The sequence below is a fragment of the Giardia intestinalis genome, chromosome 3, assembly GCF_000002435.2.
Source record: "Giardia intestinalis strain WB C6 chromosome 3, whole genome shotgun sequence".
NCBI lineage: Eukaryota > Fornicata > Diplomonadida > Hexamitidae > Giardia > Giardia duodenalis.
This window is the reverse complement of record NC_051858.1, coordinates 1,139,117-1,154,755: the sequence shown is the minus strand read 5'-3', so window position 1 is coordinate 1,154,755 and position 15,639 is coordinate 1,139,117. Positions and strand designations below refer to the sequence as shown.

The 15,639-nt window shown below is 48.5% G+C and overlaps 4 protein-coding genes and 1 non-coding gene across 5 annotated transcripts; 2 read left to right on the top strand and 3 right to left on the bottom strand.

Annotated features, from left to right (window-relative positions):
- Positions 1–106: 106 nt before the first annotated feature.
- On the top strand, positions 107–1,504 carry GL50803_0087928 (Kinase, NEK; the record flags this gene model as incomplete). The annotated part of the gene is made up of 1 exon (XM_001709993.1): positions 107–1,504. The coding sequence occupies one exon, from the start codon at positions 107–109 to the stop codon at positions 1,502–1,504; it is 1,398 nt and encodes a 465-aa protein (XP_001710045.1).
- A 71-nt stretch (positions 1,505–1,575) lies between these two features.
- On the top strand, positions 1,576–1,647 carry GL50803_00t0002. Its single transcript has one exon. It is a non-coding gene; the product is annotated as a tRNA-Pro (tRNA).
- Positions 1,648–1,650: 3 nt separating this feature from the next.
- GL50803_0087926 (uncharacterized protein) lies at positions 1,651–2,940 on the bottom strand (the record flags this gene model as incomplete). Its single annotated transcript, XM_001709992.1, has 1 exon — positions 1,651–2,940. The coding sequence occupies one exon, from the start codon at positions 2,938–2,940 to the stop codon at positions 1,651–1,653; it is 1,290 nt and encodes a 429-aa protein (XP_001710044.1).
- Positions 2,941–3,043: 103 nt separating this feature from the next.
- Positions 3,044–9,799, bottom strand: GL50803_00137748 (uncharacterized protein; the record flags this gene model as incomplete). The annotated part of the gene is made up of 1 exon (XM_001709991.1): positions 3,044–9,799. One exon carries the CDS (start codon positions 9,797–9,799, stop codon positions 3,044–3,046), a length of 6,756 nt encoding a protein of 2,251 aa, XP_001710043.1.
- A 281-nt stretch (positions 9,800–10,080) lies between these two features.
- GL50803_008610 (Coiled-coil protein) lies at positions 10,081–15,600 on the bottom strand (the record flags this gene model as incomplete). Its single annotated transcript, XM_001709990.1, has 1 exon — positions 10,081–15,600. The coding sequence occupies one exon, from the start codon at positions 15,598–15,600 to the stop codon at positions 10,081–10,083; it is 5,520 nt and encodes a 1,839-aa protein (XP_001710042.1).
- Between the last annotated feature and the right edge of the window lie 39 nt (positions 15,601–15,639).

Here is a 15,639-nt window from a genome sequence, read left to right as displayed (position 1 = left end):
ATGTCCCTTTTTACTTAGTATTTCTTTTAGCAACAGAGGGCCTTGGAGGGCTGCGCCTTGAATCACACTAGAGAACCAGCTCGTACAGCTCTAGCTGGAGAACCACATGGACTACTGTGCAGACCTATCTTTCTCTGAGCTAACCGTTCCTTCTATGGCCGCTCTCGAGGACGTAGCTGAGGTCTACAAGGAGTCCCCCGCCACCTTAGATGCAGGTTCTGCAATCATAGAATTTAATACCCGGGGCCTACCCGATATTGTAATTAAGAAGTATCCTGTAACAGGTTTGCGGAGATTTGATGCTGCCGGTGTACATGCAATATTGATGCGGATAACCAAGGCCTCAGGGCCGAACATCTTAGAGATTTCTTCTCTGCAGTACTATGCCTCGCATGCAACCTATGAAATCACACATCCTTATTGTGTAGGCGGCAGCCTGGAAACGCTGCTGTACGAACGCCGATCTAGCACCACGCCCTTCAGCCCGTTGAGCATTTGGAAGCTATTTGCCCAGGTTGTTGCAGGGTTGCTTCAGCTTTACGGTTCAACAGGAGCCTCGGATGACTATGGCGAAATGACATATCTCTTGCATGGTTCCCTTACGCCTTCTAATATACTTTTTGACTCTCATGGAACTGTGATGCTTTCAGACTATGGTCTTTACTATATTCGCCCGCTGTTTGGGAAAAAGAATAGATACCCGTCGTTCCTTGCCCCAGAACTCCAAGGCCCTGACGCTGAATATACAGAAGCAGTGGATGTTTGGTGTCTCGGGTGTGTACTATACTCTCTTTGCATATTGCAGCCTCCGCAGTTTGCTCCTAGGGAGCTTCGACGAGGCGTCAGTATATACTCAAGGAGCTGTCCAACGGATATCAGGCTCCTCCTTCTGAAGTGCTTGAGTCTTAATCCAGCGAACAGGCCATCAGTGCTTGAGATCGCCATGCTACCAGTCGTTAGAGAAGCCTATCCTGAGCTCAATTCTATGCTTCAACCTCATCCTCGGCTCCTCAGGCGGCCACACGAGGTTTCCTTTGCAAACGAGGCTACCTACCTAGATCCAAATGCCAGAGACTTTGAGAAGCATAAGCCCTCCGTTGATATTCAGAGCATGAAGATCACAGACCGGATCAGTCACCAGTCTGCAGAGGTGTTCCACTCTATTTTGGCCGCCGTGGCAGAAGCAGAGGCAGATTTCGACTTTGGTTCCGACGTGGAAACAGAGAAGCCCGTTGCTGCACAGAAGGGTGTACACAGCTTGGAAAAAGCGCGGAACGATATCTATACAGCCGACGCAGGAAGCGCTTCTACGTCTGAGGAAACCCAAGAACCTGCGCTTCTCCCAGGCGAGCTTGCGCGATCTCGCACAGAGTCTCCACGGCGGCGCAGAGTCCGACGCAGGGTCCGGAGCCGCGGACGGTCGCTTCCGGGCCTAGTGCTCAGCGCGGGCTTTGAGGGCGCGCAGCCCCCGGGCCGCCGCTGCCGGGGAGCGCGCAGAAAGTAAACGACCGAGACGCGCGTCTGAACAGGCAAACACACATATAATATTTATTGTGTGGATTTTTCCGCGCGTATGGGACCATGGTCTAGTGGTATGATTCTCGCTTTGGGTGCGAGAGGTCCCGGGTTCGATCCCCGGTGGTCCCCCGTTTACTCGCCCTTCTCCCTCAAGCGCCTGTTGAGCTCCCCAACGATCCCCCAGAGGTTTGTCACCAGCTCGTTCTGCTGTTCGATCACCCGTTCGTACTCGTTGCAGATGCTGTTCAGGGACTTTTCCGTGATTCCGTCCAGCTTCTTGGACGGCTCGGTTTGGCTCGACGGATTCGCGTAGCCGCTCTGCTGGAAAACGCTCGCAGTGTCCGACTGCATCTGAGAGCTCCTTTTAGGCGAGCTAGAATGTGTGGCGAGGTGTGCGGCGCCAGTGCAACCCTGTCCAAAGCTGAGGAGATTCGAGGCCTGCGTTCCTGTCGCCATGCGAAGATTCTCAGACTGAGAAATGGGGCGGTCATACATGCTAGCATTGGTTGTGAAGGAGTAGAATCCCATGTCTCGCTCGGTATCGTACTGCTTCCCGCTATAGGCAGAGTATGAATCGTGCATGTAGGACTGTCTTCGAGCCACAAGCTCCGGCCAAAACTTTTGCGCAGACTCTACCGGCGTCTTCAGGCTAGAAGCTTGAACATTGATTCCAGAGGCGAAGTTTGAGGGAGCTATGCTTCCTAGAGACATTTCGCGCCCATCAGGATAGGGGAATGGAACGTCTTTCCATGCGGGGTTTGTATAGGATCGTTTTCCACTAAAAGAAGGCCGAGAATAGGACTGGCTTCTTCCCCTGCCCAGGTTGTCTAGACCCATGTGAGCAGGATGGGTCTCAATGCGATCCCGCGACATCAGCCTGGCTTCTCGTACTAAATAGTTGACTAGTTGCTCCGATAAGCTCTTGGAGGGAGAATACACCGTTAAGGCATTGTAACTGTGCAAGCTCTGGCCCTCGTCCAAATAGCTTATGCGTGACATATAGAGCAGCTTAGACGTGTCGGGGAGCTGAATTGCATCACAGGCTATACCAGTTATGGCCAAGAATGGCACTGAGAATACAAAACTGTCAGTAGCTAAGCGAAGAAGTAAAGCACCACTGGACGATGAGACATAACATGGAACGTAGGAGATCCCGGTGTGGATGAAGAACCCGTCGTAAGCCTCAAAGGGCTCTTCTGTTCGCGGCTCGTGCATCGAAACAGAGTGTCTCTTCGGCAGAGGGCCGACAGAATACGAGGTCCGAACCGAGGGTCTCTGACTTAATGCAAAAAGGCTCGGGTGGTGTGCAGCAGATTCTGGATAAGCTTCGCGCTGGCTCTTCTGGTCTATTTGATATTGCAGCAGATCAACGCGGCGCAGAAGCTCTAGGAGAAGGGAGTTTTGAGAGTCTGCCGCAAACATTTTTTAAACTTTAAAACTGACCTTTTGTGATTTCAGGTCCACAAGCAGTCAATCCGTCTATTCGAGATAAGATTCACTTATTGATATGACTTATTAATATGACTCACTGCTTTTCAATGAGGTCCGTTAATAACTGAACGTATTTGATCAGGAGCGCAGTCTCATCGTCATTCACGACGATTTCTTTATTGGAGAGCGCCCAGCTGATCCACGGGGTCTTCTTGAGTACATTGATTGAATCAAAGTCCCCGCATATGACGTCGAAGTCCAGTACCGCGGCCCGCAAATTGTACAGAATGTAAGGGTGAAAAGAGTCCAAGATCCCCGTGTCTGGGATGCCTAACTGCTTAATCAAGTCGAAAATCTTGCCATAGTCAAGAAACTTCACCCCCAAAAGATCATACATATACTCTAGAAGGGAGCGCACGTTCGGGGTCATCAAAAGCACCATCTTTGGCCGAGATATAAATGTGTACTCGGATGTAACTCCGCACGATTCGTCAATGTCACAAGTGCTGTGTTCGTTGGCTCCGTCTGTCAACTTAAGACTCCGAACCTGTTGTGAGCCAAATGCAATGGCCAGGGACAGTGCAGCGTTTGCTCCTATGCCGGGTGTAGAGATGATCATCCGAGGGGCTATTCCGGTTTGATTTTCGTAGAGTCTGTATTTGTGCTTAACAAAATCTGCAAGGACCTTTGCACGCAACAGAGACTTCTCTGCAAATTGCTGTCCTTCGTTTCCATCAAGGAGGGGGACCAGTCCACCACCATTATTAATTGGTGTGTCTATGGACCGGTCGTCACTGCTGTCGTTATAAACAATGTGTTCTTTGTATTTATAGACAGAGTAGACGTTGTTTGTCTCTTCATCTATGACAATCTCGCTGAGACACTTCTCCTTATCATTTAGGGCGATGTTCTTGTCGTGAAGAGAGTCGTAAAAGAACTCAAAGCTATGCAGGAGGGTGACCTCCAAAGTAGTACCCATGGACAGGCGCCTCCGCAGGTAATGGATTCCGAAATTATGCCAAAGGTACTCATTCCTATATGTTTCACCTGTATATGAAATGTCTCCGAGGATGTGGCTCGGAATAGACTCTTGACCTTGCGGGGTCTCATAGAGCGGCGCATAAAGGGAGACAGAGTATCCTGATTCAGCTAGAAAAAGAGCTTTGACTGCTATAAAGTTGCTTAAGCGAGATGCAATGATAATGACGTCGGGTATGTGAATACTTTTAAGAAGCAGGCCAGATGAGTCCCTGTTTTCTGAATACTTGGCAGACTTCTTGATGTGAGGATATAAGAACGACAAGATAGAACGAGCCCCGTCGACAAGAGCGTGCATGGGTATTGACCATATGGTGGGGGAATTGGCCTCAAGTGCCCCTGCAAGGAGCTCTAATATATATCTTGGAACAATCCTCATTAGCTCCATCATATCTATACCTTTCTTAACGTTTGGTAAGTTAGACGTGTGGCTTTTAGCTTCAACAATTTCCTTCCCCAAGGGTGACTTCATGAGAAGTAGACTTCTGACTCCACGCTTTGCTGTTTGCCGTGATAAACTATTAGAGATCAGCGAGTCCTCCTTGCCTTCATGGTATACTAAGCGGTGAGACGCAGCAAGCAGAAGCACTGCAAATTGGGAGTGTGCTACTACGTTGATCACCGACTGGGACTTTTGAATCGTGTCTGCGTCAGACATGCATAGAATAGTGTCGGTTAAGCAACAGCACATATCGCGGATGTACAGTTCTAGATCCTGTGCTGAACACGCATGCTGCGTAGGCTGTAACTTGAAAGACTGGCTCGTAGATGAGATTGCCTGCTTGTCAGCGAAAACAGCGCTTGTCATGAAGGCATTAAGCAAGCTGCAAACGAAGGATTCCGAGTCGTAGCAAGACTCTGCTGATTTAGTGGGCCGTACAAACCGAAGGGCACTATCTGGAACCAAGCTAATTTTAATCGCAAAGATGCTACACGAGGGAGCCGTAACAACTACGCCACCATATGCAACAACCCCTGCTGTTAATATAGAGCAGTTCCAATGAGTTGATAACATTTTTATCTTCTGAAACTTGGCCACTGAATAGTCGTAGCTCCCATTAAGGTAGGATGTCCTGCGGAGATCGGCCATGGTCATGCTGGAGAGGTCTACATGAGATGCGGTGTATGATCTGTATGGATGCATCAGTTCGTCATCTTTCGACTCTCCTTCAAATGTGTCGCTGCTCTGAGTAGTGGACTTATTGCCAGTTTTCTTCCCTTTTCTATTTGTCTTGTCTGTTGTTAGGGGCTTGTTGAAATTTAGAATGGGCTCGTCGTACACTGCATTGTATGCTACACTCGTGCGCACAGACCCTTGATACCTATATGTTAGTTGAATGAATGACATGGGGTCGCAACCCATTATTGTGCAAATGTCTGGGATGGAGACTAGAAATGGACGTGTACTGCCTACATTTGAGATTATCACTGTCAGCGTAGATGGGGAATCCTTATATACGCCGTAGCAGAGACCGGAACCACACATCTGGTTGATATCGTTAACGCAGACGTGCCGCACAAACTCCGCCATGGTTATCTGTCCAAGAAGATCAAGGATGGCAGGGTAATCCATCTGAGTGTAGAGAGACGGCTTCTGCTGCTTCAATGACTCCTTGGTGTAGGCCGGATCTGGTGCAGCCATGGTGTTGTGTATAGCCTTGCAAAACGATATCGTATTGTTTGCGCGGTGCATGGACTCGATGGCACGGTGAACGTCAATCCCTGATTTCATATTAATATCATCTATCGTGAAAAGCGACAATGGTTTGTGGAGAAACATGCTACAGATGGAGTGAAAACTAAATGGCTCCTTAAAGAAGGGGGTTAGTCGCCCATCTCTTGAATTGCTCTGCGATATATTGACAAGTTGGTCTTGAGAGGCTGATCTGTTGAAGTTATGAGCACTGACTGATACAATGGAGTGCCGTATGGCTTCTGCAGTCAAATTCACGGGCTCGTTCATCCCCTGGATGGTAAATCTGTCCAGCTCATTAAGATCGCACTTGTTGTAGTCCCTCACGATAGGTATTATTCCCGCCTTCATCAGAGTGCAGGCATGTGTTGCATCACCAGCAAATGCAAATAAGATCAAGTTTGGCACGCGCGACCAGATGTCGATGGTAAGTTTTCTTAGAAGAGATAGCTTAATGGATGGCAGTAGAGGCTGGGATAGAAAATACGGGTAATCAATCCCACGAAGCACCACCCCTGCAAAGCCGTACTTATAGTGTATTATGAACAACTCATCCAGTAACAGTGTCCATGTCTTGTTGTTGGAATAGTCTAGAAGCAAACGAGTTATCTTATCTGTTGGCGATCCTCCAGCTGCCTGTGTTTGAGTCGGTGTGGTACAGTCGCAAATGTTTGACATCAGAATTTTCGGAGTCAGGTTTGCAGCTGCAGTTTGTGAATTCGATGATAACGAGCCCGATGATCCCACTGTGGTCAGTGTGGTAGGTGTCTTCTTGAGACATGAGTAATAACTAATAGTGCTCTGTGGAAGAGAAACACGAAGATTGGTGAGCCCCGCTTTCACAACGCGGTCACACTTCCGCATACACTCAGCATAGCGCTTAGGGAGATCTGTTATCGTGGAGGTCGAGAGCGGCAGCATGAGATCGAATGTGATCACGGAGCGTATGTCATTTTTCTTCAACGTTGTCATCATAGAAATCACCTCTGTCTCCTGTGACGTAACGCTTGGCGGATTGGACCACGCACTGCTCACCTTCCACGACGGGATAGTGCGGCTGATCACAGATGCAACAGACTGCGTATTCTCGGTATCAATATGGTTAATGTGGGAGGATCTTTTCTTGCTGGTGTAGTATGGTGTCCCCAACGTATCGTGTTCTGGCATCTGTAGCTTCGGGGGAGTCTTGATCACTTCAGGGATGTCGTTATCGAGCACACGAGGAGATATAACTTGATGTGGAGACGCCGGGTGCAGTGGCAAAGGCAGTGGTAAAGATTGCTGCAAATTAGAAGGCATTTCCATGTGCTCAGCATGCGGTGAGGTATGTTTGGATTCAGCTCCAGACATGTCCTTTTTGCTTTTGACGTTGATCATCCTTAGACCTCCAGGCTTTTCCTTTTTCAAGCTCAGCTTAACTGAACCAGAATCCGCTGGCCCTATGACAGGAGACTCAACTGTAGATAGAATAGGATCAAATAGATTTTCAATTAGAAGATACTTAAGAATCTGCCTGTGCCGCTGAACACCAGACAAAGTTCTGACAACAGCCGCGATGGCTGCAGGAGTTGCAGCGCAGTGCACCATTGCAGACCGTAGCTTTGGTATTATCATTATGCGATGCCACTCTTGCTCCCTTGAGTAGTCCTTAGATAGAAGAGATAGGAACGGATTGCTAATCACACTAGTGAAGTCCGGCTTGATATAGACGTAGTCATAGAACCCGAAAAAGCGCGGCAAAATAGACAGCGCTTGACCAGGTGGCGTAATGGATATACGCCAATGTCCCTTGCATAGATATTGGCAGATAAGGTAGCACCCGGGAACAGACGGCAAGGTGATGTTCTCTCCAGCGTAGCGGTACTGGACTGTTCTGGGGCTAGACGAAGTCTCGAAGTTTAGTGGCGCCCGCAAGGTCTCGATCAGGCGAATCAAATGCTGTACAAGCGTGGGGTCGGTGTCCATGTTTTGCACAATTGGAAGTACATTCCTTTCCAGAACGAACAGATCTGTGGAGCATATCAGCTTAGGAATAGCGACAGTCTGGCAAACAGAGCGCAAGACTGTATTGTCTGTCTTGCTCCTGCCTTGCTTAGACATATTAGAAATGAGCGAGATGGGCCTGTTTGCCAGAAGGTCCAAGTCTGTGAGCTTAGAAAGGACATCGTACATCCCTCCCTCGAGCACGTCCTGTATGGCATAGGTTATCCGTGAATTAAACACTTTCGCTGAAAGAGAGGTGTCCGAGGAAATGGGATAGACAGAAAGGTTGTCTACTGTCAGTCCAACATCTTCGCACACAGGGTCTGATTCTACGCTGTTATCGTTGAGAGACGATCTATTGGTAAAAACGGGCTTCGTCTGCTTGATTAGACTGAAGTCTGCAAAGTCCAAATCTACTGCCGGCGACTGCGAACTTAAGAGGATCTCTACATTAGGGAGTAGGAGCTCATCTTCCCAGTGCAAAGACAGTGCAAGTCTTTGAAGCCTGTATGTCATCAAGAATGAAAAGCCGAGCGTGAAGGCACCTCGTGCCTTAAGTACGAGGAGCAAGATGCTCCCATCAACAACAATAGATCGGAAGTACTTTTCTTCTAAGAGCTTGAGATCTCCCCGGTTGATGGGCTTAAGGTATTTGAGGCCAAATATACCAGAAAAGAACACACGGAAATAAAGATCGCTGCTTCTATCATCATGGTCTGGAATAGTGCTACGTCGAGGCTCCCGGCTGATCTGTGCTCCAGTGCTTGCACACTTTTCTTCATATGATCCCTGAAGACTAGTGCCCAGGTCTGTGTCGAAGTAGAATGCACCAGGGTTATCTACCAAACCATTAGTGTGACATGGGCTTGCCCGCTCTGAATCTAGCCGCTCATCGGGCAAAGGAGTCTTGGTCTTTCCTTTAAACTTACCAAATAGCTGCTGTTGACAAGGTTGGAACTGTGCGCCTTGAAACCAGAGAAGCTGACTTGAGCTGGAGGCCTTAGGGATGCTCGGGGCGGTGCTACCAGCTTTATTCCTAAGAAGCAGTCCAGAGATACTGTGTTTTTCAGTACGACTCAAAGAACTGGTGTGTCGGCTCTCAATATGTAGCCACTCTAGGAACCTCTCTACATTGGTAAGCTGACGTAGACCCGTAAAAGAATCATCTATGGGTGTGTCACATTCCAGAGGACTCTCGGAATCAGCAGTTAGAACACTAAACCATGCCTCGTGAGTAATGGAGTAGTGCAAAAGAATGATAATGTGCACCCATAGCTCCATTACTTCGGGCTTGGAGAGAGGTTCGGGAAAGAGGCAGGGGAAGAGCAGGTGAAAGGGAGGAAGCTGCGATGAGACCTGGGTTCCTCGGAGAACTTCACGGGCTTCCTGGTAAATTGCCCCCCAGATATGCTTGGCTTTGTGACAACCACTTGGAAATAACAAAGGAAGCTTCGGAGCCTGTGCCTCCAGCTCGTCAACAGTAAGGTTCGAGATCAAGCCACAAAGAGTAGCAGAGATCCGTATGTTGGTCGGTATATAGTAGGGTCTGCATTCGTACAGCTGTGCAGGATCATCCAGATCCCCCAGGTAGTCATCGTACTCGGTATAGACACTGGTACACGAGATGTCCGGGTTGACTAGCGAATCCATCTCTATCGTGTATTGCTCCTCATTGGTGACGGCTAGCATCGAGCTACTTTCTTCAATAGTATAATCGCTGTTACCTGTAGACATTGTTCCTTCTTTTACATTTTTTGGATTGCTACGCAGGTGTGTACGAGAGAGTCTGGTAGACATGCATGCTAAGGGATTGCAGTATACAGGTGAAGTGACTCCACTAGACGAAAGGCTCCGGGACGGGGGCGTGAAAGGAAAGCTGTCCTTGTTTACGCCCCTGCCCGTAAAGTCTGCCATTGAGAGATTGCATGTCTTAGGAGAAGGGAGCGCTGATTCTGAAGCCACTTCCCCCACGGCATCTGCCGCCTTGATGTCATAACCATGTGCGTCGTTAACCAGTTGGCATCTGGGAATCAACATCTTACCCGAAGAAGATACGCCCTTGCTACTTGACACAAATACCCCATTGTCATGGTCCACTCCCTGACACCTCTTGGGGTCAAAGAGAGTGGCTTCCATTCTAAGAATGAGCTGTAGTTTATTTACACTACAAAAACGAGGCAACTAATATGTTGAAGCCGTTTTGCACAAGCTTCTCTAACATCAGAGAACAGCAAGTTATTTTGCTTCTATCCCAAGATTTTTACGTATATACTTAGAATACAAAGTTCTATTATTCTGCGCCAATCTGCAAATCAACACTCAATTGATAGGTTTAATTTTAATATACTTAACGTTATTTTACGTATCCTCTTTTAATCAGATCGACCCCACAGGCTACGTGGGCCTCTGCCCATAAATCACTGCTCCACTGAAAGCCTCTCTCCGGTAGGGTGACTGCTCGACTTGCCTTTCTCCGATAGGGAGGGCGACCGGTTCTGCGAGGCCGCGCGCTCTCGCATGCGACGCTGGGTCTGGACGCTCAGCTCATTGAGGCGGATCTCCTCGAGCATTGCAACAACCCGCTGGAGCTGTGTTTTCAGAGAAATGTTCTCATCTCGCAACCTGTGCGACTCTGTTAACAGAGCGCTATTCTCGTCAAGGCAGAAGGCCTGAGCAGTTGTAAAGTTGCGAGAGCCCTTTTTCAGCTCGGCGTACAGGTCGTCAATGCGACTATTGAGATAACCCTTGTGTTCTATGAGTTCATTGGCCACCGTGGAGTCGCTATCATAAGCTTTGGATGCGGCCCTCACCGACTTGGAGATATCGTCGTGGAAAGCTTGGTATTTTTTCCAGAGGGCCTTCAGCCGAGCCATCCACTCGCCGGGGTTGTTCTCTGTCACAAGAACTATGATGTCTTTCTTGAGATTTTCAAGAGCACGCTCTCGAGACCGCAAGCGTCGGGTTTCCTCGCCTATTTGTGTCGTCAGCTCCTTTACCGCTGCCTGTTCTGCATCAAGAGTATTTGTGATGGTGTCCCACTGATGGCTAAGGTCCTCCAGTTTCCCGGAGAGCCCGTCTACGCGCTCCCGCATGTCACTAATCAGCTCATCTCTGGGGTGGATCTCTGCTTTGAGCTCTGAGATCTGGTTCGTCAGCACAAACTGCGTTTTTCCCAGGCGCTTAATATCCTTGTTTAAGTCGTAGATCTTCCGTTCCTCGAAGGCGACCTGTTCATCCTTCTTCTGCAGGACTTTTCTTGTTGCCTCGATGTCTGCCATCACTTTAGCTAGCTCCTCATTATACTTCTGGGCTTTCTTGACCTCCATGTCATACTCTGCACTGAGCTGATGTCCTTGGCCTATAATAGTCGCTATACGACGCCTCTGCATACTCTCCCAGCCCCGGAGAGTCGCCGAGGCGTTCTTCTCCCGCTCAACCGCTGTTTCCCCTATCTGCTCCACAGCCTTCAACGCCTCCCTCCGCTCGTCGTCTATTTGACGGAGTTCTTCGTTATATGCCGCTTCTATTTTACTGAGTGCTTGGTCCTGCTGATCTATCTGTGCGTTTAGATTTGCAACTGTCGCCATTCGCATGGTTTCTTCGTAATTAATGATGCTCTCAAAGCGCTTCTGAAGCGAGGAGCGGGACGACTCATATCGCTCGGCCTCATTTTTCAGCATTTGCTCCAGGTCGGCAATATCCTTGCGAATCTGTTCTATCCGCGTCTGATATCTCTCCTGAGTCTCCACCAAGGCATGCTCGTGGTCTGTATCAAACTCTACCTCCATTTTGCTATTTTCCTGATCACCTCCAGAATTTTGTTGGTCTAGTTGCTGAATCGCGGACGCTATAGTCGCCTTCATGTGGGATAACTTTGCTGTGATCTTTCCTGCCTTGTCTCTGGTGGCTTCTTTGATGAGAGAAGCGCGATAGTCTGTTGAAACCCAAATGTCAGCTGCATTAACAAGCATGTTAAAGAACTTGCTATCTAAGTTGGATCCGTATGCCACAGTCCTTGAACAATGGTCAAAGGGCATTACAGGCAGATACTGTGTGATTGGAAGCTTTAGCAACAAAGACTCTAGGCCGTCATCGGCTTGAAACGCTGACTTCAGCATCCGAAAATGCTGCGACTTATCTGCTCCGGAAAATATGGAGCTAGCAGGAATGAGGAAGCGAATGTGTGAAATGATGAGTTCGTCTGCGCTCAGAGTAAACAAGGTGCTGCCTCTAATAAGCTTTGCAGCAGTGATATCCGAGCCATGCAATCTCCGTCGGTAGATTGCCTTCGGAATTCGGAACGGCCAATCAAAGGCCGTAATCCATCCGTTAGCGGTAAACCCCAAAACAAATTGGCACTCTGGCTCGGAAAGAGAGACAGGACGTTGTGAGTAAAGCCTGGATGACATCTTGATAATGCTGTCCACCAATCCCTGAGTTTCCGGCAGAACAGAGTCGTTACTAGTCGACGTTATTGTCCCCATATAATAGTCCTTCTTACTCTGGTTGAGGCGGGCTTCCAAGTGCTCGGCTGTGATGGCCTCTATATCTCCGGCTGCATCAATAAGGGCATTCTCAAGGTTCGTCTCTGCTATCTCATGAGTGGTAGAATGGTGCGCATAATAGTCCATTTTTGTGTCAATTGGTGCACTAATTACTTCTGCATCCTCACCTTTGACGATCAGCTCCTCCTGATCAATACCAAAAATGGCGCCTGTAGCGGTTGTCACAACAGGCATAGCAGCTTCTATTTCAGAGGTTTGATTAATCTTAACCAATTTTTCAATGTAGCAGTTAGACATCAGGATTTCGTTGGAGACAGGAGGAGGAACCAGCGCTAGTAGGTTGACAGTGAAGGGTTCTGGGGATTGCAGCTCATGAAGGATCCTGTTGGAGATCACCTCGTAAACTCTGCCGCTAATATCATAGCAGAGAACCACAATAGGTTCATAACACACAGAGTCAATCACTGACCCGTGCTTAATCAGCATATCATAGGGCAGCTGGGTCTCGTCTGTAAGCGCTGTCCTCATCTGCTGCAAGCTTGTGGTAGCAAGTTTTCCCGGAGCCGGTGGTACAAGAGATTCATCGTGGAGCGCAGCATCTTCCTCCTTGTTTAAAATACCATACATGGAAGCCTGTCCTATAGCGTCACCTGGAATCTGCCGCCCAATAGCGATTGCAGCAGAAGTCAGGCATACTCCACGCAGCTTGCAATCAAACAACCGTTGCTTTGTAAACAGACTATACCCAGAAACTAGTCCATCTCTCTCGACTATTATAAGCATGGTGTCACCAGGGACAAACTCCAGGTGTACCAATGGGGACTGGGAGACAGAGAGCTCTGCAATAATATCAAACCCCTCCAAACTTCTGATCCGTACGGCTTGTCGCTTATCTGACTCTATGCTGGCAGCCAGGTATCCCCCACCATGGGATAGTGCAAATTGACGTATGCCGGACTCTGTGAAGAAGATTGACTCAAGGATATCGTGATCGTTGATGACGAATATTCCCAGGCCGTCGTTATACTGTGCTACCCCGAATAATCCGTTTGGATAGAGCTTGAGCCCCTGAATAGCACTGCGGAACTTCCGATAGGCGAAGAGCTTGCCTGTGGACGTGCGACCAGCATATATATATCCTTCTGAACTTCCTACAATATATATGTCACAGACACTGCTGGCGTCCATACAGGTAAGCTTCCCAAAATTCATAGGCAGTGGAGGCCCTACACGAGCTCCTGGCCGCAAAAGACTCTTTTCAGCGAGGGTGGCCCGTGGACCACAAAGTTGCTGAAACACACTTGGTGGAGGAAGGCTGGGAACTGGAAACCCTTGAAGGAGCTGACTCCAGAGCTGTATGGAGGTAAAGCGGTTCAGATACGAGTTGGAGTCGACATCAGCATCGTTCATTATCGCCCGAAGGGGGACATTGTCGACGCATTCTTCCGAGTCCTTGGAAGAACTAGGCACGTCTGCAGTGGGTAGCTGCGTGGAATCAGCAACTGCTCCAGCACCAGTATCAGTTAACTTCTTAGTGATACCCTGCAACAGTGTACCAATGGCAGTTTGGATCTCTGATACCTCCTCTAAGGAACCACTTTTCCGTTGCGAGACATCACTACTCTGAGTACCAGCATCAGATGGCTGCTTTACTGGTTGGGCCTCTGGCTGAGTAGTGGTGGAGCTTGGTACTAGTGATAATAGAGTGTCGCGTTTAATGGAAAAAGGCGCATCCTCACGTACGATCTCTAATATACCCTGGAGAGTAATCAGATACTGTATCCCAGCAGTATCTATCACGGCGTCATCGCTAGCCAATGTAAGGCTGTGAATTTCAAGGTCCAGCTCGCTGCTGATAAGTTCGTAAAACTTCTCAACAGCCACCTCACTTTGCTGGCTCATATATTCATTGATGGAATCAACAAGTGACCGCCTCTCCTTCTCTACTTCATCGGTAAATGCCATTCTTGGACGAAAGACGGCCTCTGTACAACTTAGTCCGTCCTTCCTTTTCTTGGAAAAGCAACCTCCAAACGCGCTTGAGATACTCTTCTGCACTAGCGAGAGTGTAGTTTTGTCTATTACCAGCACATTATTGAAGTTCAGGGGCCAGATATGCATAGTACTACTTGCTGTCTCTATAAGTGCATACTCGGGGGTGGCACAGCTTATGTTTGATATTTCAGTATTTGAAATGATGGACAGTCCGAGTACCTTGTGTGGATAAACAGCAACCTGCGATCCGCCAAGGCTTATGCATGACGTTTTCGAAAATAGCGTAGCCAGCTCCATGATATCTAACGGACCCGTTTCCTCTTCAGCCTCTGCACTCGGTTGTTTAAACTGACTGACGAACGGCAAACTGATGTCTATATCTGCTTCATCGTCCACGGGTACGGTAGCCTCCATGGAATAAGGGTTCTTTGAGGGAACTTGTTCTTGAGCATGTGACTGGGTGCCCGATGTCGGACGCATATTTGCCTCTAAGTTAAGACAAAACTCTATGCAGACAAGCTCTCCAAGGTCTGTGCCTATAATGAGGAGGTTATTGTGAACACAGTGAGCGGTCACCTGTCCATAGATAGTATAATATTCGTTGCTCTTGAATTCTTTGAAGAGAGAGACCTCTGCTCTTGCTCTGGCCACTGGGATAGCCCCTATAAAGGACGGCCCAGCAAAGATCAGCACATCCCCAAGATTTGTAATGGCTGCACTGAGGCTACTACCCATCCAGAAGCAGCCCCTGACGGACACAGTTGCTTCTGTGCCATTGGGAAGAAGAACCGGTTGCGTAGGAATGGAAGCCCGCATTTTTGTCGGAGTAAAATCCTTAAATGCTCCGTCTATGGAACGCCAAAGACGAATCGTCTGATTAGAGAGGACGCTTATCATGGCAGTCCCTGAGAAGGGGCACAGAGAAAGAAACTCTGTGTTGTCTGGTAGAGTAATCGACTCTGTTGTTCCTCGTTGCCAGTTAATGATGAGGAGAGAAGATGTTGGAAAGGGCATTTGCACGGCGATAACGCGGGATGTAACTGAAAAGTGAACACTGGTTGGAAGCTGCAGCTCTATAGATTCATCGTCCTGGCTAACCATTTCACTGGCCACGCCGGAGAGAAGTATTGTGCTCACTCGCTCAGTGCGCAGTAAGTGGTAGATGGAGAGCTGAACCTGGTGTTGTTCATTGACTTCAACCAGGCACAAATACTCCCCAGTATGGTTAGGATAGACAGCCCGAAGCTCTACAACGGTTGCCGGCAATGGGATATACTTGTATTCTTGTAGGGGAATGCAAAATAGCACAAGAAACCTGGCCATAAGAAAGCCAACTGTGTACTCATCGGCTGCAAATGAGAATGGAGATGCTATGGAAGAGTGTCCAAAGCTACTATATGGTTCTATATTCATGGAGAATGCATCTGTGAAAGACATAGATTACCGATTTTTTAAGAGCCACACCTAGCCGTCCGC